Source organism: Salvelinus namaycush, chromosome 9, assembly GCF_016432855.1.
Source record: "Salvelinus namaycush isolate Seneca chromosome 9, SaNama_1.0, whole genome shotgun sequence".
Lineage (NCBI taxonomy): Eukaryota > Metazoa > Chordata > Actinopteri > Salmoniformes > Salmonidae > Salvelinus > Salvelinus namaycush.
Genome location: NC_052315.1, coordinates 27,478,894 through 27,502,922, shown reverse-complemented (window position 1 = coordinate 27,502,922; position 24,029 = coordinate 27,478,894). Strand labels below are relative to the sequence as shown.

The 24,029-nt window shown below is 41.9% G+C and overlaps 1 protein-coding gene across 1 annotated transcript in view; it reads left to right on the top strand.

Annotated features, from left to right (window-relative positions):
- Nucleotides 1-24,029, top strand: part of necab2 (N-terminal EF-hand calcium binding protein 2) — a 125,134-nt gene that overhangs the window by 36,515 nt on the left and 64,590 nt on the right. The window contains exons 3-5 of the mRNA XM_039000576.1: nucleotides 8,708-8,816; nucleotides 11,321-11,346; nucleotides 12,032-12,129. Of these exons, the coding sequence (XP_038856504.1) occupies nucleotides 8,708-8,816; nucleotides 11,321-11,346; nucleotides 12,032-12,129 (233 nt within the window). The remainder of the gene's footprint in view (nucleotides 1-8,707; nucleotides 8,817-11,320; nucleotides 11,347-12,031; nucleotides 12,130-24,029) is intronic.

Here is a 24,029-nt window from a genome sequence, read left to right as displayed (position 1 = left end):
TTTATCCAAAGCGACTTACAGTCAGTGGTGGAAACAGCACTAAATTGTCATACTTGAGTAAAAGTAAAGATACCTTAATAGAAAATGACTCAAGTAAAAGTAAAAGTCAGCCAGTAAAATACTACTTCAGTAAAAGTATTTGGTTTTAAAAATACCTAAGTATCAAAAGTAAATGGAATTGCTAAAATGTGCTTAATTAAGTATCAAAATCTAAAAGTATAAATAATTTCAAATTCCTTATTACGCAAACCAGACAGCACAATTTTCTTGTTTTTTTTAATTGACGGATAGCCAGGGGCACACTCCAACACTCAGACATAATTTACAAACGAAGCATGTATGTTTAGTGAGTCTGCCAGATCAGAGGCAGTAGGGATGACCAGGGATGTTCGCTTGATAAGTGTGTGAATTGGACAATTGTCCTGTCAAAATGTAATGAGTACTTTTGGGTGTCAGGGAAAATGTATGGAGTAAAAAGTACATCATTTTATTTAGGAATGTAGTGAAGTAGAAGTAAAAGTTGCCAAAAATATAAATAGTTAAGTAAAGTACAGATACCTCCAAAAAATGACTGAAGTAAAAATACTTTAAAGTACTACTTAAGTACTTTACACCACTGCGTTCAGTCATGCATGCACCCAGATCGACCAAGGGTGTCAGGTAGCAGGATGGAAGAGGAGAGGCGACAGGGGGGCTGAGTTAGACTGAAGGTGGCGGTTAGAATCAGCCTTGGTCGATTTGGGTGCATGCAATTTCATCATCATCAGCTCTTTCTCTCTATCCTTCGCATTTATTTTAGAGAACAGGGGTTGGTGACAGTCAATGAAGGGCTAACATGAGATAATGACATTAAGGAAGATTTGAAATATAAATAATATGATTGACATGCCTGGTAAGTGGCCAGAGTGTTGAGATTATCTCTGTTTGTTCTTGGCGAGGTATGTAAACCATCCTGAGGGTAATCTAACTGTGTGTTTCTGTTAATGACTGCCCTTTCTGTGCTCTCACTAATGAGCTGCGGTCATGATGGTGTCAATCACATGACATGGGGGATGGCTGTATGTGATGTGCTTCTCTGCACCAGGGCTCAGCAGGGTCTCTGTCCAAATGACATTTGGATGCCTGGTAATTAACCAGGCTGCCTTGCTGTGTGTCTGTTTGTGTGTGTGTGTCTCAGAACTCTGTGTGATATCACAAAATTGTGTGTGTGTGTGTGTGTCTCAGAATTCTGTGTGATGTTACAAAATGAAACCTCCACAAAGGTAGTCTTTGAGAATGGTAAAAAATGTCATAGGTCGAGCCTTAGAGGAAAAACAGCCCTCCACCTCTTCCTCTCTCTCTTTTTCTCCCATGGCCATGACCACTGTTGTTCAGGAGCAACTTTTATCACTGAAGGAGACTTTTGTCCCTCCAAATGATGCCCCCCCCCCCAGCATGTGGAGACCTTGACCTAACAAAGGATAATTGCCTTGACATCTACAGGAGACAGGAGTACAGCAGTGGCAGCCTGTAGTCAAGTTGAAAGAACTCATTGCAGCAGCTGTACCCTTTCTCTAGTCCAGGGTTTCATCAACTATGGGTCGGGACCCAAAGTGGGCCCTGGGTCACGGGTTATGAGACTATACCTATAATCACACACAATTTCTTCTTAATTTGGGGGAGGACGGTGAATTTCTCATTTGGGTCTCGAGCTGAAAAAGTGTCAGAACACCTGCTCTAGACAATGACTTTGAGGGGACTCCCCGTTATATTCCAAGTGCATCTAGTGGTCAAGTAGGGTGTATAGTTTCAGCCAACAAAATGGGCGAGGGAGGCACGGGGAGTGTTGTCAACAGCATTGGCACAGAATTGGCAGTTATGGTGGTGGAAGGGGGTAGCACATTATCCACAGACCAATTTCAGTGCCAATTTTGTACTGTATATGTTGTGTTGCCTCGGCTGCTTTCTCAGACTTATTTTTCTCTCTGACTATGAAGAGTTTAGAATTTAAACTGGCACAGTACAGTGCATGATGCAACAGTGATAACAAGAAAGTAGTCTGACCCTTGTTGTTGAAGATGTCAATCTCATATCGAGGATTGCAGTAATAGCACTGTGTGAGGTCTGAGGGTGAAGTGACAGCTTGTAGAAGAGCTTTGAAACTTTTCAATTGACTTTATTAGAATGTCCACTCCCCACCAACCTCCCAGTGCCCAGTTGCCCCTAGTTACAGCACTCTGGAATCCTTCTTCTCCCATGAGGCCATTCAGCTCGCTGTTACCATGGCGTCACATTCATCCCTCTAAAATTGCATACAGTATCTCCAGATGGCTGAATGCTTTAATGAAATAAAAATCCAATCCAAGGTCAGATCCTGGCCTTATCTCATGTGTATTATATCTCCATACAGGTTTGTATCTGCTGATTGAGTAGCACATCCTACATTGTTTTATTCAGAATGTTCATTAACCGTGTAACGATTCTTCCCTTTGCCCTTACCTCATGGAAGACCTGCCATTGAACAGTAGCCTGGTTTAATTAAATCGTTCCTTCCAGGGATTTTTCTTCATGTCTGTTGGTTTCAAAGTGCATGTCCAGTCCAATGTATTCAAATGCTTTCACTACTTCACAGACTAAGGATTTTCACAACACAGCATGAACCAAAAAATAATTGAAAATGTTTCATCCTCTGAGGAAATAAAAGTGTCTTACTAGATTAGTGCTCCTCTGAGTGAGTGGGAGTAGAACGTGGGATGTTATTATTGTCTACAGTCCAGTGTATTGATGGGCTATTCAAATTCTCTCCATTTACACCCCCTCCTCCTTTCTTTCTTTTTCTCTCTTTTACCCCCTCCTTGGTCTGTAATGTTCCAACTTCCAAGTGACATTTCTAGTACAATATTAGATATCTCCATATTGCCAATTCTAAAGGCCATTTAGAGACTTAATTTAACCTACGGAGGAAAAAACCTTCTGGTTGTGATATACGTTTTTTAACAGCAAACGACCATAATGCAGCAAAACTACCACCATACGACCTCCTTTGTGCCCTCAACATTCTATATTATATTATTAACCATATAACATAATTACTCAACATACAGTGCATTCGGAAAGTTTTCAGACCCCTTGACTTTTTCCACATTTTGAGACGTTACAGCCTTATTCTAAAATGTATAAACTTAAAAGAAAATCCTCATCAATCTACACACAATACCCCATAATGACAAAACACAAACATTTTTTATTTTTTTGCTCATTTATAAAAAAATAAAAACAGAAATATCTTATTTACGTAAGTATTTAGACCTTTTGCTATGAGACTCGAAATTGAGCTCAGGTGCATCCTGTTTCCATTGATCATCCTTGAGATTGATTGATTGGAGTCCACCTGTGGTACATTCAATTGATTAGACATAATTTGGAAAGGCACACACCTGTCTATATAAGGTCCCACAGTTGTCAGTGTATGTCAGAACAAAAACCAAGCCATGAGGTCGAAGGAATTGTCCGTAGAGCTCCGAGACAGGATTGGGTCAAGGCACAGATCTGTGGAAGGGTACCAAAACATTTCTGCAGCATTTAAGGTCCTCAAGAACACAGTGGCTTCCATCATTCTTAAATGGAAGAAGTTTGGAACCACCAAGACTCTTCCTAGAGCTGGCCGCCCCGACAAACTGAGCAATCGGGGGAGAAGGGCCTTGGTCAGGGAGGTGACCAAGAACACAATGGTCACTCTGACAGAGCTCCAGAGTTCCTCTGTGGAGATGGGAGAACCTTCCAGAAGGACAACCATCTCTGCAGCACTGCACCAATCAGGCCTTTATGGTAGAGTGGAAGCCAGACTGAAGCCATTCCTCAGTAAAAGGCACATGACAGCCCGCTTGGAGTTTTCCAAAAGGCACCTAAAAGTCTCTCATACCATGAGAAACAAGATTCTCTGGTCTGATGAAACCAAGATTGAACTCTTTGGCCTGAATGCCAAGCGTCACGTCTGGAGGAAAACATTTTAAAACCAGTTTTTACTTTGTCATTATGGGGTATTGTGTGTAGATTGATGAGTGAAAAAATAAATAATGATCAGTTTTAGAATAAGGCTGGAACGTAACAATATGTGGAAAAAGTGAAGGGGTCTGAATACTTTCCGAATGCACTGTAAAGCCACATTATTGACCATGAGACATTATAACTGACCATAATGACCATGAGACATCATTCGTGAAAATGAAATCTCCCCTGACCATGAAATGGTGTTAGGAACCATCAGAGTCCTTCTCCCATCGCTGCATGAATCTTCATCAACTTGACACATTGCTATTTTTGACTATAAAGCATAATTACTTAAAACAGCATTATGGATATTTGCATGCACATACACATACACATACCATGTAGCAGGAGTAGTGTAGATTACATCTGAGTAATATTGGGTTATTGTTAATGAATTGATCCTGTACGCACGTACGCTGCGCGTGTGCACACATGCACAATTTGTACTGGGCAGTGACTCTTGTTGATCTACTTGATTGATGATGATTACATGAAAGTCTGTGCCATTTGAATCAGATCTTAGCCGCTGAATAAGAGGAAATGGTGATCATTTATTAAAGCTTCTTCACCCATCATAATCTCCATAAAAAGCCTTAATGTACTTACTGGATTATTATCTTTGATCATGCTAAATTTCCCATTGGTAGTCTGAGCACAGTGTCCTTTGTTATGATTTTGGGGGTGACTGATTTTGTATGTTGCGATAAGATTGGTTTGACTTCTTAGTAAGTATATTAGGATCCGATTGGTTGGGAGTGCTGTGTGTGCTCGGCTTCTATTGGCAGGTTGCCTGTGCTGTGGGCTACTGTTCAGAGGTGTTCAGTTTAATCCGTTCACCACAGCCTCATCCAGGCCACTCTGAGACCATGTAGCAGGAGTAGTGTAGATTACATCTGAATAATATTGGGTTATTGTTAATGAATTGATCCTGTCAGTGACGCTGCTGATCATAATGATGCAGGGTAGGGATGAGATGCAGTAATGAGGGTTGCGCTCCCCCCCTGTTCCCATCATGACATGACAGATGGTAGCCACTCAGAGGAGACATGGGACTTATACTATAAATTACTCAATCTCTGTCTCTACCAAGCTCTGTACTGTAGGAGTCTGCAGTATCACCACTTAAATAAAACCACTAATGATACAGTATGTTGATGTATGCTTCACACCAACGCTAAATTATTGTATGTGGTAACATTTGTTGGTGAACATCTGTCCTGTGAGGAGATTAGTGTATTTCTTTATCGTGGCAGACAAGGCAGGTTTGGCTGTGCTGATTTGATGGACGGCAATAAGGAAAGCTGACAGCCTTGTGAGAGCCATTTGTGTTCCTCATTTATCAGCCAAAGCAGGTCTCTGGGACCGGCCCTGGCTCTGTGTGGGGCCGATCCTCGTTGTGCGTGCACACACGCTATCATTTTCAGACTCTCTCTCACTCTCTATGTATATATTAGGATCCCCATTGTAGCAGCTACTCGTTCTGGGCTCTAAACACGAATGAGACTATTATCACAACAAAACAACAGCCTACTTCGTAACAATACATTATACTATACATTGTTACATTATAACTCTATTACAAATGTACAATATTACAATGTGTGGGTGTGTAGAGTCCATGTGTCAGTGTGTGTGTGAGTTCTCGTTGTTTTAAGATGTAAGATGTAAGATGTACTTCATATGGAAGAGTTCCATGTAGTCGTGGCTCTATGTAGTACTGTGCATTTCCCAGAGTCTGTTCTGGACTGTGAAGAGACCCCTGGTGTCAGCTCTTGTGGGGTAAGTTATGGGTGTCTGAGCTGTGTGCTAGTCGTTTGAACAGACAGCTCGCTGCTTTCAACATGTCAACACCTCTCACAAAAACAAGTAGTGATGCAGTCAATCTCTTCTCTTCTTTGAGCCAGGAGAGATTGACATGCGTGTTATTGATATTAGCCCTCTGTGTACATTTAAGGGCCAGCCGTGCTGCTCTGTTCTAACTGTAATTTGCCGATGTCCTGCTTTGTGGCACTTCACCATATAACTGAGCAGTAGTCCAGGTGTGATAAAACCTGTAGGACTTGTTTTGTTGATTGTGATGTCAAGAAAGCAGAGCAGCACTTTATCACGGACAGACCTCTCCCCATCTTAGCTACCGTTGATTCATCGGTCACACACACACACACACACACACACACACACACACACACACACACACACACACACACACACACACACACACACACACACACACACACACACACACACACACACACACACACACACCTTCACTTTCAGACACTCCCAACCACAACTTTTTCTCTAATGAAATGTCCCGTCAATCCATCAGGGGAAGATATTCCTGTGTGTGGTAATCTTGCTTGGCAGGCGGCTATTCTCCTGTTCTGAATTGATGGATCACTAGCACAGACCATCTCAGGCAGGAGATAAAAGCTGTAAAAAGGTCCTTTATTAGTCTAGGACAAAAAAAGGAATTGTAAAGAGAGAAAAGATGGGTCACTGGAAATGGGTCTCTACACTCTTTTCCTGGATTGGGTCATTAGAAATGAGGAAGATGGTGAACAGAGGAAAAGGGGAGAGATGCACACGGAGTCTGGTTGCCATGACAACCTGGAAGCCCAGCACCCCAACAAATTATGATAAAGGATAGAAATGAAATAGAGAGTCTATGTCTGTTCTTATTCTTAGAAGAGTGCAGGATGTGAGAGCCCTGCTGGAAGTAAAAGTGCTAATTGCATCCCTTTTATCTGTAGCAGCGAGGTCTGCATAGTGTCATCCGTATTGCCGTCTGCCCACTCAGACACATTAGCAGAACCGTTCCCATCTGTCTGATGTACCCCTGTCTGTCCTCACTAACTCCCCACACTTCCTCCCCACACACACATCACATTTTATTACAAAATAACACCACTGGCTATGAGGTCTTTTCATTGCTTTGAATCTAATATGGGCTCTATCGGAAAAACGTGACCATCTGAGCAGAGCTTTTCATGCAGCTTGGGGTTTATACTGTGTCTTTATCAGATCCGGATGCTTGCATACTGTATGAGTTATAGTCCACCTATCAGCCTGGAACACAGAGAATGTTATTCCCTTTCCCGTTGGTGAACAGAGATAACACTGGAACCAGAGATCTGCCCACATCAGAACCTGATGTCCAGCCCATATCCCACTGTACCCACTGAGCTGCAGTAGTGGCCATATCCTCCAGGCCATATCCTCCAGCACACTCTAATTTGGAGAAGATAGGGCTGGGCTGGCGTGCTTCTTCATGCGCATGGTATTCCTTAGTGGGAGTACTGCGGTAAAAGTGGGTCAGTGTTTAATTAACTGCTGGTACAGTTGTGCTGTTCTGAGACGCTACTGCCTCATATGGAAACAGGGTAAGAGGTGGAGACGAGCCTGTGTTTAGTAGAAAGATGTTTCTCCTCTGTATCCATCCTCACCCTCTGTTCCAGCAGTTCACTCAACTCTTAAGTGCCTATGCCTGTCTCTCAGGCGCAAATAAGAGATACATGACAGTGACAGTGGAGAGAGGAGAGAGAGGGGGACAGAAAGAGCAATGATGAAGGTAGAGAGAAGAGAAAGAACAGGGGAGGGATATCAATAGTATAGAGAGGAGGGCAGAAATAGAGAGATGATGAGAGAGAGATGGAGGGAGAAAGAGAGAGGGGAGCGTGCTAATGCAGCCAAGAATGAGGGCCAGTTTTAATTCAAAGGACCAGATTCAAAAGCTTTTCCCTTTAAATGTCCCAATAGTTCTGTTAGGCGGCAATAACGAAAACCACTCTCTTTATTTTGGCTTGCACGGTAGTCATTTTCTTACACTGGAGATTAGAGCCTACAATGGCTCCAATAGCCAAAAGTCCAGTTGAACAGTTTCAAGGGCAAACACAGTGGTTTCTCATTCACGTGGTGCGCCAGGCCACAGCATGGCTCCACAGACTCCTGTAGTCCTAATAATGCTGACTGGAGTCCTCCTGGCTGGGGCCTGGAGTCTGGTTCTTGGGGCTGGGCCCGAGGGCTAAGTTTGAGGGCTAGGACCTGGCCTGGTTCTGGGGTCTTAGTCTGGTTCTAGTTCTGATCTTGGGTGTAGGGCCTCTCACTGGGTACAGAGTGGCTCAGTGGGAGCCTGATGGATCAGGAGCCAGCTCTCTCCAGGTCCAGATGCCTGTTCAGCCCTTGTAGTAGTACTGTACATCATTCTGGAATCAATAATTACTGATCCGCAGAGAGCTGACCAGTCTGTAACAAAAGCTCTGCAAGTGGTGGCCTCTCAAATGATTTTCACTTTGTTGATCTTACAGCTTGCAAATGCCCAGAGCATTGTGTAAATTCTTTACCATAATCTATAATAGTTCAGCATTGATGGAAGACTGCAGGGTGATTGTGATAGATCACGATGCGGAGGAGGAAGATGACGATGATGATGATGATGATCATTATTATGGCGATGATGATTATGGCTATTATGACATTGTTGGTAATGATTCCGGTGATAATGGCGATGATGATATCATGATAAAGACCATGTTCATTGATCACTGTGTGTATACATATTATCACAATGAGCCTAGTGGTAATGACGGTGATCATGGTGTGTAGCTGCATGGTTTATATCCGCTGTTAACCTGATGGATGTCTCCACCTCTCCTCTTCTCCTCCTCTCCTCCTGCAGATGATGGGAAGCTGTCTCTGGATGAGTTCCAGGCGTTCTTCTCTGACGGAACGCTGAATGAGGAGGAGCTGGAGAATCTGTTTCACTCCATTGACTCAGATAATACAAGGTGAGAGCATCATCACACTGCTGAAGCAGAGGTATTGACCTGACCATTTGGGTCTGGAGCGCAGGGAGGAGATAGCATTGAGATATATGAAACGATCACAAGTCATCCTCTAGTTTCGGTCTACTTTTGTCCATGGCTGAGACATCCCAGGACCTTTATGTCCCTCTTTTCATGCTAGGAGCCTATTCACTAACATAAGGGCTAAAGAGGAGGTGCAAGTGTGCATGTGTGCATGTGTGCGTGTGTGTGTGTGTTTGTGTCTGCATATGTGAGCAAATGGACCTATCCTACCGGGGTGTGTATATATTATATATGCAGTACTGTTTAGTAGGCCAGCCCTGCCTGTGTGTATTTTGCCACATTTCTCCCCCGCTCAGTGTCAGGCTGCCTCAGGAGGGTATGCTGCTCCACTGTGTGCATTGTCTTTAATCACATTTCAGATTGAATTATGTAAAAGGGAGGAGACGAGTGCAGCTGCTGAGCTCAAGTCCCTGTTTGCCAGGTCTAGCGCTTCCCCCTCATTAAATAATGAACCAGCACAGCCAGCCGTGAACAATGCCTTAGCAAGGAGCAGAAGGGAGGAGGGGAGGGAACAGAGAGGAGGAGAGATGAGAGGGAAAAGGGAGTAGGACAGGGATGACAGTAGTAGGGTGGAATGGGGTGGATGGGGTCACTCTTAGAAAAAACGATGCTATCTAGAACCTAAAAGGGTTCTTTGGCTGTCCCCATAGGAGTACACTTCGAATAACCCTAGAGTATCTCAGACAGTATGCACTATGTTTTTACATGATCTATCTCAAATAGTATCTGTTATCTATCTATATTATCTTCAATATGTAGATCATAATCTGCTTTCTAGTTATGATCAGGACTGTTCTAATAAAGTGTGTTACATTTAGGGGGAAATGTCACTGGTCTGAGATGGTGTGTGTGTGTGTGTGTTTGCTTGCAAAGTATACCATTTATCTGTACTCATAAATGTCATATCCACCTTTTCAAGATCTTTTGATATGATTTGGTGTGACCTTTAGCTGACAGGCCTTTGTTGATGACACCTCTAGATTAAAAAGTGAAAAAGAGAATGATGAAGAGAAAGATGAAACACCAGGGAAGAGAGAGAGGATGATGAAAGAATTGCAGAGTAAGGACAATCCTCCAGTTCCTGTGTTACCTGTGGTCTCATCCTCTTATCTCCTCCCTCTCTTCCTTTTTCTCTTTCACCTTCTTTCACTGTCCTTCCGGCTGGCATTTTACAGTACTCCTGACCGTCCATGTCATCAGCCTTGTTATTTTCAGACACTAAATGCGTTCTCTCTTTAGAATATTGATTGAACAAAAGATCGTTCCACTCAATTTCTCTTTAATCATGAATAAATGCTTTTTATGTCATATATATTTAGATTTTATCCGAAGGTTTTCTTTCCCTTCGTTACTCAGAAGTATAACCAGTTACTGTTGGGAGATAATTGATTGGCCTGTTTAAAACCTTAAATTACAATGTAAGCATTTGATATTGTTGGATTCTGGGTAAACTTTGAACATTGCTATACTAGAGAGATGATAGATCAGAAGTATGGTATCTGAGGGATGATAGAGAATGGTTGTTACATCAGAAGTTAATGGTTATCTGTAGGAGTCAGATGGCTTTGGAATGTGTAGGGGAGACGGGTGGAGATCTTAGAAACTAACAATGTCACTGAGGGACAGAGGGTGATGTATAACGTTTACATTATGTCAGGATATGTTATTGTTAGCCATCAGGGATCCTCTGGGAGGAGAAGAGACACAGTCTGGTATCAATAACCATGACAGCCTTGAGTTGGGGAAGAGTGAGCACTTTGGGGTAGAGGTCAGGTTAGATGAAGTGAGAAAGAACAGATATAACTAAGGTTCTGTCTAGCAACAGAGATGCATTGGCTGTTCAGTGTGGAGGAGGAGACTCAACCTAGGAGAAAGGGTTAAATATCAGTGCTTGTGTGAAATGTGATGTCTGAATACAGCTGTGTCGACCCTTTGGGAATAATTCAACTTGGTTAAGCTTCTCTAGTGTCCGTGAGTTATTTACTCTGAAAAATAAGAACCTAACAATATTTAATGCCAATCTGATTTATCGACTGCCCAGACCACAGCAAGCAAAGATGAACTGTTCTCCTTATTCCTGCTCCTCATCAATCTGGTCCCTACACTGCGCCTTTGTAGAGATTTTTTATCAGTGATTTATAGCAGCATCTTCTATGCCAAAGTATAATAAGATACAAAATGAATAAAGATTTAGTAACCTGAAGCTGAATTCATGAGAACAGATACACTTCTGATTTAGGTTAGGGTTTTGTCAAATTATTGTGGACCTGCTGCTCCCCCCTGATGGAGCAATATAGATATAGATGGTTATAGATCATGTTGTGTTGCATGCCAGCCTTGCCTGTTTCTTACCGCATTCTCCCACTGCCTCTTCCCTCTCTCTCTCTCCCTATGCTGCTCCTAACTAACCTGTGGTGTGTTAGTAATGTTGACACTAAGGAACTCTGTGGTAAGTATTAACAGATTAATCTGTGTGTTTATTTGTGAGCTTTACTTGTGTTTGTGTGTGTCTTTGGATGTATTGTATATGTGAATGTATGACGAAATCAATCTGTGAAGTCAATATGCCATGAATAGTTTTCTGGCTTCACAATAATCCCAAACTTCCCAGTAGAATATCTGATTTTGTAGTTTTCAAACGAAGAATTGATTAATCACGTAGCTAGTCGGTAGTCCCCTAAGTGTGTGTGTGCCTGTATGCACGTGTATTTGTGTGTACTAGAGCCCGACCTATATGTTTTTTGGGGTCCGATATGATTCCGATTTTTGGGGGGACACAACTTACCGATAAATCTGCCGATATACTATTTTAGATCGGGGAAATTAAATTAATTATTAAATTAAATTAATTATTCTCATCCAAAACAGCAATTGTCCAATAACTATGCTTCAAATGTTGATTTCATACATTGTGACAATAATGACACATCATGAGAACTGCAGCAAGTGTTCAGATAAGATTGAGATTCCCTTTTTTCATCCTATTTATTGAATACCGGTTATTGTGGATTTACCATCTGATACCGATATAGCAGTAAAAGGCCAATGTCAGCCGATAATATCGGTAAACCGATATATCGGTCGGGCTCTAGTGTGTACCCCTCTTACCTCTGTCCTTTCCCCTGTCCTTCCAGACTACTTTGTCAAACACATGGGTGACTATGAGGGTGTACTGGCCTCCCTGGAGACTCTCAACCTGTCCATCCTCAGAGCCATGGACTTCACCAAGAAGGTGAGTGTCAACCTGGTACGCTACGCTATTAGATGTGTGTAGGCATGTCTGTCTTGCCTGTTTGTCCTGTCTGTACTACTATATGTATTATTCATTTGCATGAGTTTTCAATGTGGTTTACATTGCAAGGTGGGGACTCACCTCATCCAACACCGGAAAACATTGCTTTGGAGCTGAGCCTACTTAAGCTGAGGATGTTCGTTCTTATAGACAATTCCTAGCAATAGGGGCTGAAAGCTCCTCTTTCCACCAGTGATCTAATGTAAAGCCCATGTGCTGCAGAGAGGACTGGGAGTTACAGTAGATGTGTGTGGAAAGCTAATGTGTTAGTGTGGCAGCAGCTCAGATAGGGGCTAAATATAGCCTGTCGTTTCAGAGCTTCACTTCCATATTCTGTTTGTGCCTGGCTTCTAATTAGCATTGTGTCTGGGTTCAACCTAATGATTCTACTCTGTAGCTCTGAGCTCCAGGGCATCCAGCGACGCAAATCCTGCAGCTAGTTACCTCTCCTCATTATAATGAACAACTGCTGTTTTATGTATCAGCTCTCACCACTGCCCTCTTTCTCCAGGGCATACTGTGCAGTTTACAGTCCTTGTAATTAATGGAACCAAGCTACAGGGCCAAGCTACAGGGCCAGCCCATTAGGCAGGATTAGGCAACCGCATAGCGCGGCAGATTGACGAGGGCAGCAAATTCCAAGCTAAACTGACCAAGACAACACCTCACATAATTCTTCCCAAAAAACAATGACAATCTCTCTCACCCAGTGGCATATGGGCTATTTAGGTGAGCGTTGATACCACCCCGTGACAAGCAGTGCCCACTTTGTCAAAGGCAGGGGCGCAAAATATTTAGCATGTCCATGCCCAGCGCGTCTCTCCAGGGTGCTGTTGGAGAGACACACCGCTACAGCGTTCCATCATTGTTTCATCAAAAAAGGATCGAACATAAATCACGTATCCTATAGCCTATGGTAGAATGGGTATGTGGCGTTTTTTGTAAGCTGTCATGAGACACATGTTACATCATGCACATTTCTCAGATCAAATAGCCTAACCTGGCACTCAATCAAATAAAAACATGTGCTTCAATGTGAAAATGACATATCAACAATATATGCTGTATCAAACAATATATCCTAAAACAGGACAGGTCCAAGTAAAATGGAGAAAATGGAATGAAAAATCAAGCTACTCACAACTGCTGTCCGGGAGTTTCACCCTCTGGGCTAAATTGTCATGATAATCAGTACTTTTAAGTTTGTATTCGTAGATTTATGACAAGCTGCATAATAGCGAAAAAGAAAAGACTTCTGCATTTCCTGCTGTGTCAACACATGGATTCTCTTTGCAAATACAGTGCCTTAAGAAAGTATTCATACCCCTTATTGTGTATTCTTACCCACTTTGTTGTGTTACAGCCTGAATTCAATATTGATTACATTCGTTTCGTCTCACCCCATAATGAGAAAGTGAAAACATATTTTTAGACATTTTGTCAAATTGATTGAAAATGAAATACAGAAATATCTCTTTTACATATCTATTCACACCTCTGAGTCAATACATGTTAGAATGGCCTTTGGCAGCAATTACAGCTGTGAGTCTTTCTGGGTAAGCCTCTAAGAGCGTTGCACAACTGGATTGATTGTACAATATTTGCACATTATTTTTTTAATTCTTCAAGCTGTGTCAAGTTAGTTGTAACTAGGCCACTCAGGAACTTTCAATGTCGTCTTGGTAAGCAACTCCAGTGAATGTACAAAACATTAGGAACACCTGCTCTTTCCATGACATAGACTGACCAGGTGAACCCAGGTGAAAGCTGGGATCACTTATTGATGTCACTTGTTAAATCCACTTCAATCAGTGTAAATTAAGGATTTTTAAGCCTTGAGACAATTGAGACCTGGATTGTGTGTGTGCCATCCAGGTTGTATCACATCCGGCCTTTGATTGGGAGTCCCATAGGACGGCGCACAATTGGCCCAGCGTCGTCCGGGTTTGGCCAGGGTAGACCGTCATTGTAAATAAGAATGTGTTCTTAATTGACTTGCCTAGTTAAATAAAGGTTAAATCAATTTTTAAAATAGGGTGAATGGGAAAGGAAAAAGATTTAAGTGCCTTTGAACGAGGTATGGTAGTATGTGCCAGGCTCACCGGTTTGAGTGTGTCAAGAACTGCAACCCTGCTGTTTTTTTTTTTACACTGAACAGTTTCCAGTGTGTATCAAAAATGGTCCACAACCCAAAAGACATCCAAACAACTTGACACAACCTTGGGAAGCATTGGACTCAACATGGGCCAGCATCCCTGTGGAACGCTTGACACCTTGTAGAGTCCATGTTCCGACGAATTGAGGCTGTTCCGAGGGCAAATGGGGGTGCAACTTAATATTAAGGTGTACCTAACGTTTTCTACACTAAGTGTAAATTTGGCCTTGTGTTTTAGGTTATTGTCCTGCTGAAAGGTGAATTTGTCTTCCAGTGTCTGTTGGAAAGCAGACAAAACCAGGTTTTCCTCTAGGATTTTGCCAGTACTTAGCTCTATTCCGTTTATTTTTATCCTAGAAAAACGTCCTAGTCCTTGCCAAAAATAAGCATACCCATAAACAAGCATACCCATAACATGATGCAGCTACCACCTACCACCATGCTTGAAAATATGAAGAGCGGTACTCAGTGATGTGTTGGATTTGCTCCAAACATAACACTTTGTATTCAGGACAAAGTACATTTCTTTGCCACAGTTTTTGCAGTTTATTGCCTTACTGCAAACAGGATGCATGTTTTGGAATATTTGTATTCTGTACAGGCTTCCTTCTTTTCACTCTGTCATTTAGGTTAGTTAGTATTGTGGGGTAACTACAATGTTGTTGATCCATCCTCAGTTTTCTCCTATCACAGCCATTAAACTCTGTAACTGTTTTAGTCACCAATGGCCTCATGGTGAAATCCCTAAGCGATTTCCTTCCTCTCTGGCAACTGAGTTAAGAAGGATGCCTGTTAAGGTGTGTGAATACTTTCTAAAGGCACTGTAGGCTCAGGATAACTCCTGATAAAGTTGGGTAGCTGATGCAGAGCCTAAATAGCCAAAATGATTAGTCACAGGAATCAGGACTAATAAACCCAATGCAACTGCCTGTTTTACAAACGGTAGGCCGACCACATGGATGGGCATTCATAAAATTCTATTGCGAGCTGATAGTGTAGGCTACACTATTCTAGTTTTGCGTGGGAGGAAGGCAGCAATTTGTTTTGTCTGCCTAGGGTGGCATCAAGGACCAGGACAGTGCTTGCCAAGCAATATACAAGTACTGAAGGTTAGAGTCCTTAAAGAGTTGATGGAATTAATGGCTGTTGTAAACTATATACGTACACAAGCTTAGTTTACTCTTTAAATATTTACGGTGCCTTCGGAAAGTATTCAGGCCAGTATTCAGTATTCAAGTACTCCTGCATTGTCTTGGATTTGTCCTGTTGGGTCGTTGTCCTGTTGGAAGGTGAACCTTTGCCCCAATCAATTTTGAGGTCCTGAGCGCTCTGGAGCAGGTTTTCATCAAGGATCTCTCTGTACTTTGCTCCATTCATCTTTGCCTCAATTCTGCCTAGTCTCCCAGTCCCTGCCGCCGAAAAACATCCCCACAGCATGATGCTGCCACCACCATGTTTCACTGTAGAGATGGTGCCAGCTTTCCTCCAGACGTGACGCTTGACATTCAGGCCAAAGAGTTCAATCTTGGTTACATCAGACCAGAAAATCTGGTTTCTCATGGTCTGAGAGTCTTTAGCTGCCTTTTGGCTGTCATGCGCCTTTTACAGAGGAGTGGTTTCCGTCTGGCCACTCTACCATACAGGCCTGATTGGTGGAGTGCTGCAGAGAAGGTTATCCTTCTGGAAGGTTCTCCCATCTCCACAGAGGAACTCTGGAGCTCTGTCAGAGTATCCATCGGTTCTCCTCCCTGACCAAGGCCCTTCTCCCCCGATTGCTCAGTTTGGCCGGACGGAAGATTCTTGGTGGTTCTAAACTTCTTCCATTTAAGAATGATGTGTACTGTGTTCTTGGGGACCTTCAATGCAGCAGAATTTTTTTGGTACCCTTCCCCAGATCTGTGCCTCGACATAATCCTGTCTCGGGGCTCTGAGGACAATTCCTTTGACATCATGGCTTGGTTTTTGCTCTGACATGCACTGTCAACTGTGGGACCTTATATAGACAGATGTGTGCCTTTCCAAATCATGTCCAATCAATTGAATTGACCACAGGTGGACTCCAATCAAGTTGTAGAAACATCTGAAGGATGATCAATGGAAACAGGATGCACCTGAGCTCAATTTCGAGTCTGAATACTTATGTAAATAAGGTATTTCTGTTTTTTCTTTTTAATACATTCGCAAACATTTCTAAAAAACTGTTTCACTTTGTTATTATGGCGTATTGTGTGTAGATTGCTGAAAAAAAGTGATCAATTGTAGAATAAGACTGTAATGTAACAAAATGTGAAAAAAGTCAAGGGGTCTGAATACTTTCCAAATGCACAGTATGGCCCCTTTTACGGTGTTGCGGTGCTTCTGCTGCTGGTGTTGCTGTGTTCACAAGGTTGGCTGTGCTGCAGTGGCCACTCAGGACTTATAGGAAGAGAGACACGGAGCTTCAGGTGAAAACCAGTAATGTTTAAATGCAGCTGAATGATTACCAACAAGAACACCTTCGATGATATAGAAAAACATTTTTCCACCACTGTCAAGTCCTCCTCCTCCTTCTCTTCCTCCACCCTTTTATCCACCACTTACAGTACCAGTCAAAAGTTTGGACACACATACTCATTCAAGGGTTTTTCTTTATTTTTACTATTTTCTACATTATAGAATAATAGTGAAGACATCAAAACTATGAAATAACACATATGAAATCATGTAGTAACCAAAAAAGTGTTAAATAAATCTAAATATATTTTATATTTGAGATATAAAATTATTTCAACCAGCTTCATGAGTTATTCACCTGGAATGCATTTCAATCAACAGGTGTGCCTTGTTAAAAATTAATTTGTGGAATTTCTTTCCTTCTTAATGCGTTTGAGCCAATCAGTTGTGTCAAGGCAAGGGTGGTATACAGAAGATAGCCCTATTTGATAAAAGACCAAGTCCATATTATGGCAAGAACTCAAATGAAAGAGCTCAAATAAGCAAAGAGAAATGACAGTCCACCAAATTTAAAGAACTTTGAAAGTTTCTTCAAGTGCAGTCGCAAAAACCATCAAGCGCTATGATGAAACTGGCTCTAATAACCTCTGCTGCAGAGGATAAGTTGCAGCCCAAATAAATGCTTCACAGAGTTCAAGTAACAGACACATCTCAATATCAACTGTTCGGAGAGTACTGCATGAATCAGGTCTTCATGGTTGAATTGCTGCAAAGAAACCACTACTAAAGGACACCAATAATAAGAAGAGACTTGCTTTGGCCAAGCAACACGAGCAATGGACATTAGACCAGTGGAAATCTGTCCTTTGGTCTGATGAGTCCAATTTTTTTGATTTTTGGTTCCACCCACCGTGTCTTTGTGAGACGCATAGTAGGTGAACAGGTGATCTCCACATGTGTAGTTCCCACTGTGAAGCATGGAGCAAGATGTGTGATGGTGTGGGGGTGCTTTGCTGGTGACACTGTCTGTGATTTATTTAGAATTCAAGGCACACTTAACCAGCATGGCTTCCACAGAATTCTGCAGCAATACGACATCCCATCTGGTTTGCGCTTAGTGGGACTATCATTTGTTTTTCAGCAGGACAATGACCCAACACACCTCCAGGTTGTAAAAGAGCTATTTGAACCAGAAGGAGAGTGATGGAGTGCTGCATCAGATGATCTGGCCTCCACAATCACCCGACCTCAACCTAATTGAGATGGTTTGGGGTGATTGGACCGCGGAGTGAAGGAAAACCAAGTGCCTTGCAAGACTGTTGGAAAAGCATTCCAGGTGAAGCTGGTTGAGATAATGCCAAGAGTGTGCAAAGCTGTCATCAAGGCCATGGTTGGCTACTTTGAAGAATCTCAAGTATAACAAATATTTTGATGTGTTTAACCCTTTTTTGTTACTACATGATTCCATATGTGTTATTTCATAGTTTTGATGTCTTCCCTATTCTTCTACAATGTAGAAAATAGTACAAATAAATTAAAACCCTTGAATGAGTAGGTGTGTCCAAACTTTTGACTGGTACTGTATATCTTCTCATTCTCTCTTTTAGTTATTTTTCCTTCTCTCACTGCAGTTGTTCCTGTTCTTCTCTCTTCTCTTGCAGCACAGACTCTGCTGCTATGCTCTAATGTTTCCCTCTTTACAGAGTGTGAAATTCTCCAGGGTAAAGAGAAAATTAATTAATGCTCCTTTCATGCTTAAAATGTCTGCCTCATGGTTTGCAGCACAATCCTGCTGCTTGCTGACATTTTTCCACTTCCTTGTTCTCTCCCTCTCCTGAGTATCGGAAAGGCTATTTGGACATGCCTGGTGCCCCAATGGATGAAGTATGGTCGCATAGCGAGAGTTGAGTGGAGATGAACGAATTCGGTTCAGTCAGTTCATTCAGTCGTCCTGATGAGCCCTTCCTAGCTAGCTAGTTTATGTTTGTGGCTAGAAACTTCATTGAGAATTTGAAACTTGTCTGCCAAAGTTGGGACTTGGGAGAGTGTTCAGAATCGTTCCGTTTATCGGAGTAATTATTTGTTTTTTTGTTTCACAAAAATGTAGACGTTATTGCCGTAGTTGTACATTTTCAAGGAAAATCGCGGTCACCCTGGCCTGATATACATACTGCAGCAAGTGGGAGCAAAGGACACCGTGCCCCGTTTTGTTGTGTGGCTGGCTTGCAGCACAAACTCTACCCATTGAGTAGGCTGTATCACGGTGACATCCAGATGGTTACGACCAATATTACAAGTTATTTCTTGCTTCCCACTCAACTAATGCCGAGTGGGTAGCAACTCACATCGGCAACCACCTCGATACAACACCGTTGTAGTGGTCATTCGCACCGGCTTGTCGATATGTTAGCTAAATGGCATGTCACGGTGACATCCAGATGTTGACCAATAGGCCTACTTCGCTGAAATAAACATCACTTTCTTTTCCAAGTTTTAACTAGCGCCTTGCTGCTGTTGTTGCCAGCATAAACTAGCTAGCTGGGAAGGGCTCATCATCAGCTCGACTGACTGAACCGAATCCATTCGTCTCCATACTCGACTCTCAGCTGCACGACATACTGTACGTCATCAATTTGGGCACCAACCGTGTCCGTATAGCATCTCCCTTTGAGTGTGTACACTCTAGATAGGCTTCAATGACTGACATTAACCCCTCCCTTTGAATTAAGCAGCTGTGTTCTGCTTTCTACCTTTGAACTTTGGACGCAGTATTGAGTTCCACATCACTTGAGTTTGATTGCAATCATGTCAATTTTGGCGTTTCTCCTGGAGAGTGTGTCAGGTGTTCTCTCTCGCCTCACTGGCGAATAAAGCCCAGGAGATTGATGTGTATTTGATGTTGGCTAATCGAACAACCCAGGCTCAAATCCATGTGGTGTTTGCGTGATCGCCTGACTGGTTTATAGAAGAAGCTATTGAGAGTCCCATCACTCACAGTCTATCCTTCACATCTCAAGGGACACACCACCAATAATTAATGTAAATGTGATATTTCCATTCACTTCATTAAATATTAATCCTGTGACAGTCTACGTGTCAATTAGAGGGACAGTTGTAATCCCTTTTTAGGATGGAAATGAAATGTGCAAAACAATTCTCAAAAGTGGTTATTAAGTAACTTATAAACAGGAGCTTGAAATGATGCATCCTAACTTTTCACACAAATCTTTGGTAAATAAGAATAATGAAGTTGTGTTAATAATGGGAAAGTAGGAAGTGAATAACGTCTCTGCCATCTAGTGGTAGTGGTACAGTAGTTTTAACACCTTGTCTCTGTCAAGCTGCAGGATTACTCATGTGGTTAAATACTATGCATGCCAGTCTCTCTTGGCTAAGAGTTGAGGAGAGACTGACTGCATCACTTAATGTGTTGAAAATCCCAAAATTGTTTGCATAGTCCCAGGATCGTCCGGGTTAGGGTTTGGCCAGGGTAGGCCGTCATTGTAAATAAGAATTTGTTCTTAAATGACTTGCCTAGTTAAATAAAGGCTAAATAACAAATAAAACATTTAAACACAGCTCTGACACACACACACACACACACACACACACACACACACACACACACACACACACACACACACACACACACACACACACACACACACACACACACACACACACACATACACACACACACACACACACTTACCCCACCAGGCATGCCACCAGGGGTCTTTTCACAGTCCCCAAATCCAGAACAAATTCAAGAAAGCGTACAGTATTATATTGAGCCATTATTGCATGGAACTCCGTTACATCTCATATTGCTCAAATGAACAGCAAACCTGGTTTAAAAAACAGATACAGCAATAACTCACGGCACAACGCCTCTCCCCTATTTGACCTAGGTAGTTTGTGTGTATGTATTGATATGTAGGCTACGTGTGCCTTTTTAATATTGATGCAGTTCTGTTCTTGAGCTGTTCTTGTCTATTAATGTTCTGTATTATGTCATGTTTTGTGTGGACCCCAGGAAGAGTAGCTGCTGCTTTCGCAACAGCTAATGGGTATCCTAATAAAATACCAAAGGATCATTCATTTGTAAAACTCCTGATCTCTTGGGTATTACATGCAAGTTCCACCTTAGTCTCGGCGGTGCTGTAATGAGTGCAGAGTTTACTATGGAGAGAGTTGACTATTGAGACAGTCAGTCAGAGACAGCGTTTGTTTGGTGTACCCAGGGCGGGTGCTGTTCCGTTCCCAGCTGCATGCTGAACCCCAGAGCTACCATTGACAAATTCCCCAACAAATGATCCCAAGAAGAGAGCTCTCACGTCAGAGCTCCACAGCACTCTCCTCCTCTACTCCTCTCTTTTCCTCCTCTCCATCTCTCCTCTCCATCTCTCCTCTCCTTTGTTTACACGCCCAATGTATGGGAGTAAAGAGAAATCATCCGTCAAAACAGATTGCCTTTCCTTGGTTTTATTGATTATAGATAGTCACGTCTATATTAGGTATTGGATGAAGCTCTCCCTACCATCAGATCTAAGACAATATGACACCAATCACAATGAAAATATGCAAATCAACATGATTGGAGGTACACAACACACTCCCCACCTCTAGTCATCCATCCGTTACTGAGAACCAGATACCAGATTTTTTAACAGGGTCATTAGAAATTGAATTTTAAGACTATTTATTGCGCCTACCTAGCTCAAATTCTAGACATTGGCTTAAAATGAGACCATAGTGTCCATAAAGTGACCATTGGATTGAAGAAATACCGGTTTGACTAAATTTGTAGGGGCAACAGTTTTTATTAATTGTATAATTTATTGCTCTCTCGTGTACATTTTCATCCATTAAGAAACAACAATGTGCTACCTTTTTGTAGCATTTCTGACAATGTTAACATATTTCTTTACCCGAAACTCAGAGTTCTAACACCAGGTCGGTTGCGCGGCAACAACACAACTGCTTGCACCATGCTGCCAATCATAAGACATGTATGCAAACTAGGGTTGACCCCAATTAGTCGACTGGTTGATTGTTTGGTTTTACAGGGATTTCTGTCATCCAATATAGAATGATTCTCATATTAGCTTCCCAGTAATAATATTGAAAGTTTGGAAGTGCTATACCACCCTGGGGACGAGATCTTTGCAATATGCTCTTACATATCCAAGGGTTTGTCTTGTTCCAGATAAAAGCGGATATCAGTTTATCAATGGAGATAAAAAAATACTTTGTCAGAAAGATAGGAATACATTGAAATAAGTATGAAAATGTACGTAATGCATTTATTTAAACAGTGTTAATTCTTCCTCCCAAGGAAAGAGAAAGTAAATCCCAGCATTCTAGATCCTGTTTCAAACAACAATCAAGGGAGGGAAATTGGCTTTATAGAAATTGTGAATGACCAAATGTCTTTAGTAGAACCTGGATCTCTGGAAGACCAGTTAAAGGGTCAGACATATATAATAGCATGACATCCGCATAGAGTGAAACTTTATGTTCTAAGCTCCCACTTCGAATACCTTTGATAGTGGTGTTATTACGTATTGCTATGGCGAAAGGCTCAATTGCGGTGGCAAACAGCTGAGGGGATAGAGGACAACCCTGTCTTGTCCCACGTTGAAGTTGGAAATAGAATGGAAGGTTATTATTTGTGTGCACTGCAGCCATAGGGGAAGAGTAAAGGACTTTGATCCAGGACATAAAATTGGGACCGAATCCAAATTGTTTGAGAGTATAAAATAGATAATCAAACTCCACCTGATCAAACGCCTTCTCAGCATCAAGTGATAACAATATCTCTGGAGTGTCAGTTGAAGAGGGAATTAAAAACATTAAAAAAACAATACTCTGAAGTCTGATATGAAAAAGAAAACCCACCCTGGTCAGGTCACCTAATAGAATAAGTTAACCGCTAATCCCCAAACAAAGATATCCACACATAATGTGCTTGTAGTGGGGAACACTAAACCTAACAAGTAGAGAGCCCTGCTGAAATAGTGAAGGATTTAAAACAAGTTATGCGTAATAAATCAATAAGAAATACTTACTTACAACCCCAAACTAGGCTGTTTTAAAAGAAAGTATAAATAATTTTATAAATCACATCTTACAGCAATACCACTAAATTAGCAATTAAATCGTATTGGTCACATACACATGGTTAGCAGATGTTAATGTGAGTGTAGCGAAATGCTTGTAGCAGCAACATCTTTAAAGAAATGACGTAACCTAATAATAGAACTGTGCTTTGTCTACCCTGGATACGGGTACCATCGATAAATACAAATGAGCAGCTTCATGGTAATAAAATAAAACGTTAAAACAAAAGGAGAATTGACTCACCAGAACTAAGGCACTAACGTAACCTAATAATTACAATATCAACTGATACCACTGGCAACGCTATACAGTATCTACAAAAGAGAGACTGAGTCTGCAGTGGTAGACACATTCGTCCATTACCCTAATCGCCAAATAGGTGAACATTCAGCCATTTGCTTTGTCTGCCCTCGGTAGAATGTTCGCCTTTACGAAGGCCATCGCCTTATGGGAGATCTTGGAACTATGTTATACGGAGTCTGGCAGGAAAAGACACACCATACCAAATGTCGGTCCGTCCACGGAGCAGACTCTTGACATCTATGAAAGCGGCACAGTCACAACTAACGCTGGGGGCATAGTCTGGGAAGATCGAGATGAGTGCTCCGTTGCATCAAAGTGGGCCAAATTCTCTGGCACGCCAAAGAACATCAATACAGTCCTGATAGTAGTGTAGTTCAGCCACAATGACGCAAGGTTTCTGCCAGGATTTCTTGCTTGAGAGCCCCGACGTGAGCGTCTACAAATACAGTTGAAGACGGAAGTTTACATACACTTAGGTTGGAGTCATTAAAACTTGTTTTTCAACCACTCCACAAATTTCTTGTTAACAAACTATAGTTTTGGCAAGTCGGTTAGGACATCTACTTTGTGCATGACACAAGTAATTCCCCCAACAATTGTTTACAGACATTTCTTTATATTTTGGTTAGGTCAGGGTGTGACTAGGGTGGATACGCTAGTTTTTGTATTGTCTAGGGGTTTTGTATTGTATAGGGTTTTTGTATGTCTAGGGTTTTGTAGGTCTAGGTATTTGTATGTTTATGGTGGCCTGATATGGTTCCCAGAGGCAGCTGTTTGTCGTTGTCTCTGATTGGGGATCATATTTAGGTAGCCATTTCCCCTTGGT